This window comes from Heterodontus francisci, chromosome 36 (assembly GCF_036365525.1).
Source record: "Heterodontus francisci isolate sHetFra1 chromosome 36, sHetFra1.hap1, whole genome shotgun sequence".
Lineage (NCBI taxonomy): Eukaryota > Metazoa > Chordata > Chondrichthyes > Heterodontiformes > Heterodontidae > Heterodontus > Heterodontus francisci.
In genome coordinates, this window is record NC_090406.1 from 21,016,301 (window position 1) to 21,032,891 (window position 16,591).

General features: G+C 42.8%; 1 protein-coding gene and 1 long non-coding RNA gene across 3 annotated transcripts in view; one reads left to right on the forward strand and one right to left on the reverse strand.

Annotated features, from left to right (window-relative positions):
* Positions 1-8,106, forward strand: part of LOC137351645 (nuclear receptor ROR-beta-like) — a 98,089-nt gene extending 89,983 nt beyond the window's left edge. For both annotated transcript variants that reach the window (XM_068016296.1, XM_068016295.1), the window contains exon 10: positions 4,834-8,106. In XM_068016296.1, the coding sequence (XP_067872397.1) occupies positions 4,834-4,995 (162 nt within the window). In that variant the 3' untranslated portion in view covers positions 4,996-8,106. The remainder of the gene's footprint in view (positions 1-4,833) is intronic.
* Positions 1-16,591, reverse strand: part of LOC137351647 (uncharacterized) — a 68,440-nt gene that overhangs the window by 8,156 nt on the left and 43,693 nt on the right. The gene's annotated exons all lie outside the window — the stretch shown is intronic.

A 16,591-nucleotide genomic window follows, 5' to 3' on the forward strand; every position in this document is an offset into this window, starting at 1 on the left:
ATGGAGAGATGGGGATCTCCGTGGTTTGGGTCAGACCAAGAGAGTGGGCTCTCCAGTGGATCATGGGGGTATGATCGTGAGTGGGGGGTGGTGGTGGGGGGGGGGGGGTGGGTGAGGTGGTGGCGGGTGCAGATGGGTGGTCATGGCCAGTGGCTGATCACAAGGTTTCCATCATTGTTGGTGGAGGGGGGAGGGGTGTGGTGGTAAACTGGGAAGCTTGGTTGGGCCAAAACTCCTGCTCATCCTGGCCTACAAGCAGTGCTGTAAAGAACTTAGCACTTTTGTTCATCTGCCCTAATATCCTGTCTGTGGCCTGCTGTCAAATTTTGTTTGATAACACTCTTGTGAAGTGCCTTGGGTCACTTTACTATACTAAAGGTGCTATATAAATGCAAGTTGTTGCAATTGGAATGTTGGTGGTAGTAGTCATATCTAGACTATATCACATCCTTTCATCTGCCAGGATTCCTGAGGCCTGGGAAATCCAGCCTACAAGTCTTAAAAATAAGAATGAAGTTAAGGGAGGCACGCAGGCTCCTGAAAACATTTTAGTGACCCATCCACATCCTGACAGTGTTTGGTTGCCCCCACCCTGACCAACCACTGTTAAAACCAACTTGGGGAGTTCAAATCCTCCTGTGATGTCTATTATGTATATGAATTCCTTGATTATCCCTTCTTCTACGCACTTAGAAAATTATCTTAATTCAGGGTGCTCACTGTCACATTCACTTTGCATCAAATAACTGACATCACAGACCCAACCAGCAACTTAAGTAGCAGTGTGTGTCTAAGTCAACACTAAATGATCAGTTTTTGTTTATAAAAAATATTTACATTTGTCATGGACTGTATTTGACATTAGAAAATTATTTCGCTCCTGAGGAAAAACAACTTCCAAATCAATTAAAATTGAGTAATGACCATAGTGGCTATAACAATAAAATAGTGGCCATTTACAACTTCAGTTCAAAAAATTAGACACAATGTGCACCTAACTTAGTTTCTGGAGCACAATCTCCATCACATTTTATTTTTAAAATGTCATTAGACGTAAAACAAATGACTTTAATAAGGCCACATGAATGTCTCTTGCTACAAATCATACATTAAAATATCCAACAAGTCTGCAAGATGTCCAGGCTGCTGGAGTATACTAGCTGTTTTACAGTGAACTGATGATGCAAGATAATCTGATTTTACATTGTAAATCCCATAGCCAAAATTTTATGCCCACCCCACCCCTCCCAGGAGCAGGCAGGGAGGGGGGCATAAAATCGGGGAGGGGGGTGGTTCTGTGCCTGTTGCCTACCCGCCCCAGTGGCAAGGGAGATAGCAGGCGGCCTGCCCGCCCTTAGGCCAATTGAGGCCTTTAGGGGGCCTCTTCCCAATATCACTGGTGTTTTACCAGAGGTGGATGGTACCACTACCTGGGGACCCCGCCCAGTAATACCTGGCAGCCTCCATGCAGGCTGGTGGTGGGGGGGGATCCTCTTGATCGGGCACCCTGTGCCCTAGGGATGGCTCCCATGCTGCTCTGCCAGTTCCAGCGCCACCTCCATGGGGGTCAGGAAGGGGATGCCACCGCCAGTCTTGGCCCTTTAATTTGTGGGCTATCTTTTTTAGATTTAGAGATACAGCACTGAAACAGGCCCTTCGGCCCACCGAGTCTGTGCCGACCATTAACCACCCATTTATACTAATCCTACACTAATCCCATATTCCTACCACATCCTCACCTGTCCCTATATTCCCCTACCACCTACCTATACTAGTGACAATTTATAATGGCCAATTCACCTATCAACCTGCAAGTTTTTTGGCTGTGGGAGGAAACCGGAGCACCCGGAGGAAACCCACGCAGACACAGGGAGAACTTGCAAACTCCACACAGGCAGTACCCAGAATTGAACCCGGGTCGCTGGAGCTGTGAGGTTGCGGTGCTAACCACTGCGCCATCTTCTCCTGCAAGCACAAAGATGAATAATGTTAGCCTACAAAGACCAGCACAGTGCCTAAGCTGGTGGCAGCCTAGCTGTCCATGGTTGGACTGCACGAATGCCCCACCCCCACCCCCATGCGGCCACTTTGAAGCAACCTTGCTAGAGTCAACACTGACAGATAGGTGCCATTGACCGAGATGCAGCCATGCCTCTGGCAGGATATGCTGCCTGACCCCATTGCCACCGACTGGGTGGGCATTCCCTCTCCACCAAACTCACCCTCACGCATTGCCACATGAAAGCCCCTAAGGGAAGTACACGTTGGCGTATTCTCCTTGGCAGAACAAATAAGGTCATTCACCGTCTTGCGGCACTGCAGCCAGGTTCTAGAGATAATCCCACACTGCTGGAGTCCTCTGTGATCTCCTTTCAGGCTTGCTTGGTCAGGTGGGCTGGTCTCTTCCCGATCCTGTGGAAGAGGACCTCCCGCCTTGCTCAAGGGGCCTGGATGAGAGCCTGCAGGAAGGCATCACTGTATTGTGGGGCCACCTGGGATCTTCCTTCTGCCATTCTCTCGGCTGGTTTCTTCCTCAGGCCTTCAGTTTTTGCTGATGTCCTGGGAGTTCCAATGTTAGTGAGTGCTGGCAGCCCTTTAAATATGACGCCAGCACCTCTAGCTGCATGACGTCAATTACTGCCCACCTCCATTCCCTTCCTGGTCGGCTTCCCCACCTATTGTCTGTTAATTGGCCGGCTGCTGGAAAATCGCTTGCGCCCAGTCACTCCCTGCCCAAGCAACAGCGGCTCCCACTTCCAATTTTCGGACCTTGGGCCAACTACAAAATTCAACCCATTGATTCTGAGGTCTTCGCTTGACATTTATGTTTAAGTATATTTTATCACATCATCTTCGCAATGTAGGGGGAAGATTTTGAGGCCTCCAGTCTGGCAGAAACAAGGTGGTGATGCCCTTAAAATAGTGGGGAATGACTTACTGCCCCTTCCCTGCCAATGACTAAGCCAAGTCAACGGGGCCGTCTGATGTTGCAGCAAGCCAGAGTCCATGGGCTGCCCGAGGAAGATTGTTTTCCACCCAGTCCTGGCAGCCCTGAGGCAAAGCCCTCAAAACGGTCGAACATTGAAACTATCAGGAAGTCAGTCAGTCAGTCTGCTCTGCTGGCCTGTTGCCCGTACACTGCTTGGGATAAAATCTATGACATAGAGGGTAATTTTAACCTAACCTGCCCGTCTGGAAGCTGACAGGATCTGGTGCTGGTTTGGCACCTCACACAATTTTGAAGTTGGTATAAGAGTAATATTGGAAGGGGGGGCATGGAGTTGGTAGGGGATGGCAAAACACATGTTACACCTGATCCTGTTGGTTTCCTTCTGAGGAGTTATGTTAAATTGACCCCATTGAAACTACAATAAAAGTCATGTGGACTAAGTTCTAAAATGCCAAATGAATATCAACTCTTCAATTACCAGCATAATTTGCTCTACTGATATATTGTCCAGCCTACCATCAGTTTCAGTATAGACCATACATATGCCTAAGCCAATGTGAATTGTTCAATACCAGTTAGGAACATGGGAGCAGAGGAGCAGGAGTCAACTATTCTGCCCTTCAAACCTGCTCCGCCATTCTAGATCATGACTGATCGTCTACCTCAACGCCATATCCCTTTCAGTGACTTATGCACAAGGACACCTAGGTCCATTTGGACATGAACACTTTCCAATCTCTCACCATTTAAGAAATACTCTGCACCTACATTCCTCTTACCAAAGTGGATAACCTCACACTTATCCACATTATATTCCATCTGCCATGTTCTCGCCCACTCACTCACCCTGTCCAAACCCCCTTGAAGTCTTTTTGTATCCTCCTCACATTCTCACCAAGTTTATGTCATCCACAAACTTGGAAATATTACAATTGGTCCTCACATCCAAATCATTGATATAGATTGTGAACAGCTGGGGCACAAGCACTGATCCTTGTGGTACACCACTGGTTACAGCCTGCCAACCTGAAAATGACCCATTTATTTCTACTCTCTGTTTTCTGTCTGTTACCTAATCCTCAATCCATGCTGGTATATTAACCCCAATCCCCTGCACTTTACTAACCTGCTATGTGGGACTTTATCAAAAGCCATCTGAAAGTCCAAAAATCACATCCGTTGGTTCCCCCTTATCCGCTCTGCTAGTAACATCCTCAAAAAACTCTAACAAGTTTGTCAAACATGATTTCCTCTTCATAAATCCATGTTGACTCTGCGCAATCAGACCATTATTTTCTAAGTGTCCAGTAATCACATCCTTTATAATAGATTCTAATATTTTCCCTACTACCGACACCAGGCTAACAGGTCTGTAGATCCCCGTTTTCTCCCTCCCTCCTTTCTTAAACAGTGGGGTTACATTTCCAATCTACAGGCACCATTGCAGAATTTATAGAATTTTGAAGGAAGATCACCAATGCATCCACTATCTCTGTAGCCATCTTTTTCAACACCCTCGGGTAATCGTTGGGTCCCAGGAATTAGTCAACATTCAGTCCTATTAATTTAGGAGTGAACTGTCCAACTTTATTCCTTATATACTTTTTACTTCAACATGTCATCTGAGCCTAGAAATTTTATATCACTTTTTTTGTCCACCATTTTAATGAAGGTGTTCATACCATTTTTAAAATAGCGGACAGAGAAATGTGATAGAAAGCATCAAGTATTCATATGTTAATATCCCAAGTAGTAATTTCATGGCCTCAAGGGGACCAAAGCAAAAATAAAAATGATACTGTTCTGACATAATTTAGATAAGTTTTCAAGAAGCTTTTCCTGTTTTTGCACAACTGACTGCAGTCTGTTCTCTTCCTCAACAGCTGTTCTCCAAGTTATCCATGGTGAAGTCTGTATGCAACCTTCATGTGGATAAGCTACAGCTTTTCAAGTTGCTACACCCACAAACAGTAAACAATTTTCCTCCACTCTACAAGGAAGTATTCAGCACAGAGTTGCAGTATCCAGACTCCACCATCAGTTAAACTTGTCAGTTCTGTACAATACAGCATTCCCAAAGTGAAAAATGAATGGGTTTAAACTCCTCTATCATCAATTGCAATAGCACTAGGATGAATGTACTGCACTTCATACGGTTTCACCGCAACAGTCAAAAGAATGTAAATACTTGGATACTAAGTAGTGGAAAAACCCTTGTGCATGACATTTAAAAGCTGCTCCATTGTGTTCGTGGACCAGAATTAATTCAAAATTGCCAGACTGACCTTCCAACGCTCCTTCTCTGAAAGTTGTTTTTGCTGGTGAAAAGAACAGTGAATTAAAGGAATATAGATAGTATTTTATCTGTAATGCAAACCTATATATTTTATTAAGGGTGTTTCTTTTTACACTGAATTTACAGTGATTTCAGAGTTGTTCTTGTGGTTCATCATTGAAGTTAGTTTTTTTTCCAAGTAGTTTTTCTTCAGCAGTACTACATCATAATGAAGATTTGAATGAATGGATCAAAATCCCTTGAAATTAAAATACAACAATGCTGAAGCCAGCGATTTTAAAAACTCTGAAATCTTATACATGTAAATGTGTACGTGCTCATATTATTAATATATATCCTTTAGGCAATGGTCAAAAAGACACCTGCATGTAATAATAGCCAAAAGGTTATGGTGTCCATTAGCATTATGACCATGTTAGTGGACAGTAGTCGTAGCTTTGCAATGTATTTTATTTTATCCTTAGACTAAAATCTAGTATTTCCCATTGTAGCCTGTTGGTCTGACTGGTGCAGAAGCACATTATTATATACCTAAGGATTATGGTTTCTATATTTTACTACTCGCTAGCCAAACTATTCCAGGCTATGGGGAACCAGAAAAACCCTGAATAAAATGGGGAAAAATGCAGTTATAGTCACTGGAAAAGTTTCTCTGAACCCTGTTGCAAAATGGCTGTAATCAAGAAGTAACATCCATAATCCAGCATAGTACAATAATGAAGTGCCATTTGGCCTCTGACTTTGTAGGCACTCACAAAACTAAATTAATGTAGCTGAACTACTGGTAAAAATAAAATTAATAACTGCCGATCTACACTCAGCAGACAGCAGTGCGCACCCCTAAAACTAAAAATGCACTTTTTCTCACTGCAGATTCATGTAATGCCCCCTCACCCCACTAAATACATCCCACATCCAGAATAGTTTTCAAATATGATTTACTCACCGTTGCTAAACTTTCAGGGAATTTTTCATCCATTACCTAATTTGTTTCCCACAAAGACTTTGTACCATTTAATAGAAGCAGTTCAACATTCTTGCAATGTTTCAAAGAACTGGATTTGACAAGTATCACACTTATTTTAGTGTATTGTGTAATCTAATATCTCCATTACTGGTATCCTATAAGGGAATAATATGTAATGATGTACAAGCAAAATTGTTTTAAGTTAATTATTTATTGGCTCAATTATAGTGTGATGGATGGATATGACGTGATGGATTTTCATCTCAAATGTGATTTGAAATTTAGATGGGGGCACAAGGAAAGTAAAATAATCTATTCTAGCAGAGGGGATATTGCAGAGATGTTGTATGTATGCAGTTTCAAAGCAGTGTTGGAAATCCATCGAAAGTGACTTGTGCACAGAAGTGGCAGCAATAGAGAGTTGAAAAAGGAGGTGGCAAATCAGATCCAACAAACCTATCACACGTATAAGAATTGAAAAATGCTGTGTGTAATTCATACAAGGGAACATTACAAATTTTTGATGTGCTCTGTAAGTAAACACACTGAGTAAGTGGTGTGATACTGAGCCAAACAGGCCAGATTCTTTCAATCCCTGTCTGTTGGTCAATATCAGGTAGGGCAGAAACAAGACTCGATACAATTGAAATCAATTCCCTGGACTAGAGAAAAATCAACAAGTCGGCTGCCATTCCTAATCATTATTCAGTGATTGCCTTCTGGAAAGTGTATGTGTGTGGACAGTTGTAAAGCCCACTGGGATTCTCAGTCTAGATTCAAACATGGCCATTTGAACATAGTCCTAGACAGCTATCAGTGCCCACAGAACGATACTCTATTATGACCCACCACCTTTAGGAAAGTAGAGAACAGAAGGGGAGAAGATGAGTGTACAGTGCATTGAAAGAAGGAAAATGTTTTGCTTTATTGAATGGGACTTCTGAAAAAGTACATTCTAATGTGATTCCCAAGCATGTCCTCCCATAATTGATGCAGCATCTAATCTGGAAACTAAAACAACATATTGGCAGATTACAGATATGGATGCTTGAAGGCCAGTATTGCCTTTTAAGTAGGTGCATTAAGAAAATTGCTGAAACAGCAAAGTAGAAAGTATTATTTTTCCTATATTGGTACAGTTGAGATGTTTGGACATGTGTAAGCTAAGGATTTGCTTGCTGGATTCCAGATTTTAAGCACTTTTTTATTTAAAAAGTATTGAAGATTTGTTTCTGAAGTATTAATTAGAGATAGCCTAATATGTATTTTTGATTTTGCTGTTCATTGACGGGTCTTATCTATTCATTTCCACTTCACTTGCAGCGTAGGATACAACTTCTAGTTGGATATAGAAGAATATAATTGGCCTGTACGTTACACATCTGCTTACTGTATTGTTTAGCAAAAAAATGTATGCAAAAAAAAATCTACTGGGATTCAAAAGGTTGATCCATTCCTTACAGGATGTGTTTCAGTTCATACGATAGTCATGTCTCGCACCACTTAAAAGAAAATGAAACTTACACTGTGTGTATTCTTGTGAATGTTGTGGAAAAAAAGAGAAATTAAACCATACCCAGCTTTATGTTTCTCTTTCAGTACGTGGAAAATGCTTTCCCTGGCACATTTATTGACAAACAATATTTGATATATAGTTTAGAAAGTTATTTGATTTTTCTTTTGGTCTGTATTGTAAAACTGTAATTCTATTTTTTTTTAAGAGAATGAAATACCTATATAAATGTAAGATGAGAAGAATAGAAAGATTTTTTAAAAGTCTTGTCTGGATTTCAATGACAAAAAAATTCTTATTTTAATATATTGACAATTTAAGAAAGATTGGGTAACAATTAGTGAATGGATATAGATGTATAATGTAAAGGATGTGTACATGAACCACATTAAAGTTATATATTATATGAAGAGTGGGTAACTACCAAATGTTTGTTCATCAGCTTCATCACCTATACTTCTTGTATCAGAAGCTATGCCTTTTGCCATCTATTGCAGTTTTTAGTGATTGTTTGTTGTGGGATAAGTATTGGCCAAGACATCAGAATAATGCATGCGATCCTTTACAAGCACTGGAGAGAACGGACAGGTACTTGATTTAATGCATCATTCAAAGTCAGCACCTCCAATAGTGCAGTATTCCCTCAGTACTGCACTGAAGTGTCAGCCTTGATTATGTGCACAAGCCCTGCAATGGGGCTTGAACACACAACCTTGTAACTCAGGTGAAAATGCTACCACTGAGCCAAGGCTGGCACATGAGGCATAAGCCCACAGAACAGTAGATAGATAAGTGATTACCAGTGATGCACTGCCTTTACAGGGTTTACAAAATCTAGTTTTATTATTTAATAGAAATTAGCACACAATTATGTTGCTGTGTTAAACTACAGTTTTAGCTACATCTTGTACAAAGTTGTTAAACTTATTTGGATGTTCATTGCTGAAATTCACAGTTTTGACACATTTACACTAAATATGTTACCGCTGCGGGGATGTTAGAAAGCTGACTTGAGAAGTAATTTTGGACATTGCCAGATTGATCCACACAGTTGCCCTGCCCTGGGCCTGAAAGCTGACAATAAGACAGAAAACCGCAGTAGTAACCTTTACCAAAGAGCCAAACCTGATGTAAACTTTACGCTCCAAATTCTCTTAACTTATTATGCATGTCATATTGCCACAAACATCCCATTAAGTAAAACATTATTGTGTAATCAAGAAAAGACTACCTGAAAGGGGGAAAAATTCGATAAGGTCTGTTTATGGCCGTAGGGATCGTGATGTGCAGTTACCCTGTGCAAGGTCTCATTGAGGTAGTCAGCATGGAAACGTCATACTACTGTTCATTTCAATGATTGTAGCCAGGCGCAGAACACATTGCTGACTGACTGTTCAGTAGGGGACCAGCAGCATGCATGACTACTACAATGCAGAGCTAGCTTGAACCTCTTGAAGGGGAGCTGCTGTAAAAGTTTCAGGAAGTCTTGGCTGGAAAGTAAAGGACAGAAATGGCGCCGCAGGCCAGAGAGGGCTCCCAGGTTTTCTGATGCGGTGCTGGAGTGATGAGGTTGGAAAGGAGGAGAGATGCCATGTTTCCGCAGGAGGGCCAGGAGGCACTCAGCGCATCCTGCAAAGGGAATGGGAGGTAATCACCAGGGAGGTCAATTCCCAGAGTCTAGCCCCAAGGACCTGGCTGCAGTGCTGGAAAAAGTTCAGTGACCTCGCACGGGTGGTCAAGGTCCGTGAATACACCTTCAAAGGACATCTACCTATCCCACAGCCTCTCACACTACTCAATGCATCACAGCTTCATCACATGCCCATCGGCAATCATGCCTAACATTCAAAGACTCCACCTCACCTCTGTCTTATTGTCAGTTTTCAGGCCCAGGGCAGGGCAACTGTGTGGATTAATCTGGCAATGTCCAAAATTACTTCTCAAGTCAGCTTTCTAACATCCCCACAGCAATGCTGCCAGTCTCATACTGACCTCTGCTTTCACATACCTCTAGCTATTCAGCTATGACAGGCACATTAGCTAAACATATTGCAACACATTCACTGACTTTCTCTTGCAGCACAGATTGGCCCATAGTTGCAGGGAGTAGTATAGAATCAACAAACACACTTGCATCTCCTGAGCTCTCTGAAGGAGACGGTGTGCTGCACAAGGGGCTGGCTTTGACAGAAATTGTTACATCCAACGTCACCAAGAGCATTCAGGATGATAGTATGTTCCTGCCTTATGCCCCTTCTCAAACCCCACCTCACCCTCATCTTGCTATCTGACATGAAATGCAAGCTCCAGATTGGCCTTGCTTTCCATTTCACCCCAAACCTCCCCTTCTGCATTTATGAAAGCTAAGAATTGCTGCCTGGCCAGCATTGTAGCCTCATCGTGAAGGGTGAGGGCTACACCAAACCCCTGATGAAGATGCACCTTCACTTGATCTGACACCCACAGCCAACAGCTCTTATACCCCCATACCAAGGTGGAGCAGGCCGAAGACAAGCCCGCAAGGCTCAGAGCTGCTCAAGCTTGTCCTGCAGTCTCCCCCAGTGAAAGTCAACAGCCTTCCACCAGCCATGCTGCCGCCACTGGGATAGCATTGTGTAGGAGCATTAGGACAGGCAAAAGCACCCACTAGACAAGCAATATGGGAATGCACAGGGTGAATAGTTCAATTTTGTATGTATTAGTGGAAGTGTTGGAAGTTCTGGCTTTTATTTCAGGATTTTGGCCAAAAGGATGCTGAGATGATAAGTAGCAGATGGATTGAAAGGTGTGGAATTGTGGAACAACTGCGATGTGGGGCTGACATCTCAGGGGAACTGAAGTCTAAGTATCTGCTTATGGAAAGCTTGTCTAGATTAAAGGGGTCCCAGATGCTTCCTCCCTTCCTCTCGATGAGAAGGATGAACCACTCGTGGTTAACAAAGGGGCCAAGGAGAGTATCCAATCAAAACTAAGGCATACAAAGTAGCGAAAACTAGTTGTAGGCCAGAGGACTGGGATTTTTTTAGGAACCAGCAGCAGATGACTAAAAAGCTAATAAAGAGAGAGAAAATTGATTATGAAAGTAAATTAGCAAGAAATATAAAAACAGCAAGAGCTTCTACGGGTATATAAAAAGAGAGCAGCTAAAGTGAGCGTGGGACCCTTGGAGGATGCGTCTGGAGAATTGATAATGGGGAACAGGGAAATGGCAGATAATTTAAACCAATATTTTGCATCGATCTTCACGGCGGAGGACACTATGAACATCCCACAGATATCAGATAAGCAAGGAGCTAATGGGCGGAAAGATCTTGTAACAGTCTCTATCACGAGGGACAAAGTATTTGACAAACTAATGGGACTAAAGGCAAACAAGTTGCCAGGACCTGATGGCCTACATCCAAGAGTTTTAAAGGAAGTGGCTGCAGAGATAGTGGAGGCATTGGTCAAAATATTCCAGAACTCACTGGATTCTGGGAGGGTCCTAGCGGATTGGAAAACCACTAATATGATGCCCCAGTTCAAGAACGGACGGAGACAAAAAGCAGGAAACTATAGGTCAGTCAGCCTAACATCGATCGTTGGGAATATGCGAGAGTCCATTATTAAGGAAGAAATAGCAGGACATTTAGAAAAGCTTGACGCAATCAAACAGAGTCAACATGGTTTTGTAAAAGGGAAATCATGTTTGACAAATTTTCTAGAGTTCTTTGAGGATATAACACGCAGAGTTGATAAAGGGGAACCAGTAGATGTAGTGTATTTAGATTTCCAGAAGGCATTCGATAAGGTGCCACATAAAAGACTACTGCACAAGATAGGAGCTCACGGTATTGGGGGTAATGTATTAGCATAGATTGAGGATTGGTTAACTTGAAGAAGACAGAGAGTCGGGATTAATGGGTCTTTTTCAGGTTGGAAAGACATAACTAGTGGAGTGCCACAAGGATCAGTCCTAGGGCTTCAATTATTTACTATTTATATTAATGACTTGGAGGAGGGGGCAGAGTGTAATATATCCAAATTTGTTGATAATACAAAAATAGGTGGGAGGGCATGTTGTGTTAAGGACATAAGGAATCTGTAAGGGGATTTAAATAGGTTGAGTGAGTGGGCAAAAACTTGGCAGATGGAGTTTAATGTAGGAAAGTGTGAGGTCATGCACTTTGGTAGGAAGAATCAAAAGGCAGACTATTATTTAAATGGAGAGACTCCAAAAAAGTGCAGCACAGAGGGATCTGGGTGTTCTTGTGCAAGAAACACAAAAAGTTAGCATGCAGGCGCAGCAAGTAATTAAGAAAGCAAATGGAATTTTGGTCTTTATTGCTAGGGGGTTGGAGTTTAAAAATAGGGAAGTCTTGTTCCAACTGTGCAGGGTGTTGGTGAGGCCGCACCTAGTGTACTGTGTACAGTTTTGGTCCCTGTATTTAAGAAAAGATATACTAGCGTTGGAGGCAGTTCAAAAGAGATGCACTGGGCTGATTTCTGGGATGAAAGGGTTGACTTATCAAGAACGGCTAAACAGGTTAGGCTTTCATTCATTAGAGTTTAGAAGAATGAGGGGTGATCTTATTGAAACGTACAAGATTCTGAGGGGGCTCGACAGAGTAGATGTTGAGAAGTTGTTTCCACTAGTGGGCGAATCTCGAACTAGGGGACATAGTTACAGAATAAGGGGACACTCATTTAAAACTGAGATGCGAAGGAATTTCTTCTCTCAGAGGGTTGTGAATATCCTGGAATTCTCTACCCCAGAGAGTTGTACAGGCTAGATCACTGAAAGTATTTAAAGAGGAGGTAGATAGATTTTTGAAATATCAGGGAGTTGAGGGCTATGAGGAGCTGGGACGAAAGAAGAGTTGAGGTCTGGGGCAGATCAGCCATGATATTATTGAATGGTAGGACAGGCTTGAGGGGCCGAATGGTCTACTCCTGCTCCTATTTCTTATGTTCTTATGTCCTCTTCTTCCTCCTTCTCCTTCAGAGGAGGCCTCTGAAGGCCTGGTGGCAAGGACTTTGCCCTCATGATAGCAAGGTTGTATGAGTATTGGAGGGCCTCCCTGAGTGGTCCAGGCAGCAGAACCGTTGTTTCTGAACATCAGTTGTTTGTTCCATGATATTCCTGTTTGTTGCACGGCTCTCATTGTAGGCATGCTATCTATGCACAGAGAGGAATCATGAGCCTGTGTAGAGCAAATATCCCTTGTCACTCAGCAGCCAGTTTCTGTGGTGGGACAAAGTTGGGGGGTATGGCTGACTGCCACAGGATGAATGCATTGTGGCTGCTGCCAGGATAGCTGGTGTTCACCAAAAGGATCATCTGGGCACAGTTTCACATCAACTGGTAACCCTTGTGGTTCCAGTACATCGCCCCGGTAACATGTGGAGCCCATGTGTATGCAGTTGATTGCAACCTGCAACATTTGTAATCTTGTTAGCCTGGCAAAGCCATGTGCTCTCTCCTCCTTCTTCTCTCTGGTCAGTGGGAAAACTATGAAATCCCCTCTTCTTTACAGGACCACTGTCAACTCCCTGGTGCAGCGATGGATGGTGAACTGAGATGTTAATACTGCCAGTTAGAGCCTGGAAGGAACCAATGGTATAGGAATTTAGTGCTACAGTAATCTTGACGGCCACTGGCAGCACTGTCCTCGCCCTGCTGTGCAGTTGCAGGAGGTAGCACAGTTCAGTCAGCACCTTCTTGGTGAAATGGAAGTTCCTCAGACACTGCTCCTGGCTGAGATGGAGGTAGGAGAAGGGCTCCCTAAAGATCCTTGGTGGATAGTGCCTTCTATTGGGAACCCTCCTTCTCCTCCTCCCTCTGTGCACAGCTTCCCCTCTGCTACCAAGAGGTTCTGCAACCAAAGCCCCTATTACTGAAACAAGCTTTCTCCTGACACGTATTCCAATCTCTCTGACCTCCTTGCCAAGGTCCAGCACCACTCCTTTGTAGATCTAAAAAAGTTTGCAAAACTCCTCCAGTAACACTGAACACTTCCATTATCTCAGCAGCAGCAAACTAAAGTTAAAAGCACCTCACCTGAAAGTTGGATGGTTAGCTCTTTAAATAACACTTGTGGGGGGGAATCCCCTGTGCAAATAAGCGTATGTTCAGCTTGGAGCGATTAAGAGGTGTTAACTGGACCTGCGCAGTCCAAAATGGCAGATTGTGCACCAAATCAGCATTAGAGGCTGTTTAACATGACATTCCGCCCAATCTGCATGTTTTTGACACATGCACAGCATTCCTGCTCCAGCACCCCAGCAGTTGGGGCAAATGGCACCGAAAGCGTTTCGGCCAACATTTATGCAGCTTTGGGCTTCTATTGCACCAGCACCAGTGGCATTACAGAGCCCAATTATGTAGCCTTTACTTTTCTCACTTAGTTGTGGCTCAGTTGATAGCACTCTCACCTCTGAGTCACAAGGATCTAGGTTCGAGTCCCACCCCAGGACTTGAGCACAAAAATCAAGGCTGACACTTCAGTGTTGCACTGTTGAAGGTGCTGTTATTCAGATGAGATGTTAAACCGAGGCCCTGTCTTCCCTCTCAGGTGGCTGTAAAAATTCCATGGCACTATTTCAAAGAGCAACAGGGGAGTCACAAAACCAGACTATCTGGTCATTGTCACATTGCTGTTTGTGGGCATTTACTGTATGAAGAATTGGCTGCCACATTTCCTATATTACCACTGTGACTACACTTCATAAAAAAGTACTTCATTGGCTGTAAAGCACTTTGAGACATCGATGGTTATGAAAAGTGCTATATAAATGCAAGTCTGTCTTTCTTTATAAATGGAAGTCTTTGTTTGGAAAAACAAATTCCAATGATGTTACATAATCCATACTAAATCAAATCATCCTGTAACATTTGAATGTGATGAATGAAGAATGTCATATGATGGATACAAGGCCTCCTGTGCCAAAGATATTCTTGCATGCCTCACATTTTCATGTAAATATTGCACATTTAAAGTGGGCTTCTGTTAGCAGCCCTCTGAAAACAATTGCTTTGTCTTTGTATGAAGCAAGTGAGACAAATACAGACATGAGGAGTCTCAATAGAGTAGATACAGCGAACATGTTTCCAGTGGTGGAAATGTCAAGAACCAGAGAAAAAGATGTTTGACAAAAGAACCAAGGGCAACATCAGGAAAAACTTCTTTACGCATCAAGTGGTTGGGATTTGGAGTGCACTGTCTGAGAGTGTGGTGGAGGCAGGTTCAATTGTGGCTTTCAAAAGGGTATTGAATAAATAACTGAAGAGAGAAAAATTTGCAGGGGAGTGGGACTAGGTGAGTTGCTCTTGCAGAAAGCCAGCACGGTCACGAATGGCTGAATGGCCTCCTACTGTGCTCTAACCATTCTGTGATTGTCTGAAGATTAGCTACTGGCTTCAAAGGGTGGCAATTTGCCTCTTTATGTATTGCAGAAGATGATTCCCCGTATGGTCAAAGTTCAGACAACGTTTGCAAGTTTTCTACTCTGAGCAGAAAAGAACCTTATGCTCTGCTGTCATGCTAGGCCTCCACCTGCCAAGAATGAGGCACATTAATTTTGTCATGACCAATGATTTTAAACTGTTACTGGAGTAAAGAAAGGACTCGTTAAACAGATCAGCCGTGGTTTGAAAAGACATTTGCATTTTAACTGATGGTGATTGGAAGGACAAAGGACCATTCCCTGACACATTCAACCCACAACAGGCCTTGATCACCAGGTATTGTGTGTAAGAGGAGCATTCCAGAGTCTGCTAAGGTGACACAAACCAAAACGTGGTCAGACCAGTTAGTCACATGACTAACCTGCTGGACATCCTGGATTTTTATGAATTGTACAAACAGTTTGAACTCAGAGTGTCTGTTTGCTCCTGGACTGAGAAGATCCCACCTGTCTGCTCCCATCTCTTTCTCACAAGCCTCTGAATCCACTGAAGTCACAGGAACCCCAAGAGAGAAAAGTCTCCTACAACGAACAAAGTTTAAGAGGAATACTGGACCCCAACGAAAAGCAAGATCTACCTACAATCAAGGACTCTACAGTGAGCTCGAAGAACTGTAACAAAAACTCTTCAAATATTGCCTCAAGCTTTTCCAGTATATTTTTTGTCTGCTCTTTTCTGTCTCTATTTGCATGTGTGTATCATGTATGCATGCTAGCGTAAGCGTGTCATGTATCCGTAGGCAAATAACCGAATTAGAGTTTAAGTTTAATAAATTTCAACTTTTCTTGAAACCTAAGAAACCTGTTTGTGCTGATTTCTTTGCCTTATAATTGGAAAGCAGTGAACAAGGATTCACCAAGGGGGAGCTAAAAACACGGTGTGTTTAAAATTAAACCCTGTTACGATAAGACCAGGTGAAGGCTGAGAGGGACCCCCTAGACACCTTTCTCACCTGATCATAACATCTGCAATTGCTGAAAAAGAAAAAGACTTACATTTATATGGCATCTTTCACAACCTCAAGATGTCCAAGTCACTTTACAACTAATGAAAAAGTACTTCTGAATTGTCGTCACTGTTGAAGTAAGAGGTGTAATGGAAATTCCAATAAGCTTTGCTTCAGGTCCGGCTTTAATAATATCATTCCAGATAGTGATGGACTGTGATCCACATCCTTATCTAATCAGGTGATAGAAATAATTACTAGCCTGTTGCAAAAGAACCAGGGTTCTTTTCATAGGATTCCAGCTCATCCAAAGTGAGGGATATGTCTGGACAGCAGCCCCTGCGATATTTCACTCACCCTGTTAAACCATATTTCCAATCTGTTAAAAGGTGTTGGACGTGCTGTGCATTTCCAGCATTTACTCTTTCTATTTCTGTGTGATTTCATTTCTTATATTGTGTCAAAAGGTGCA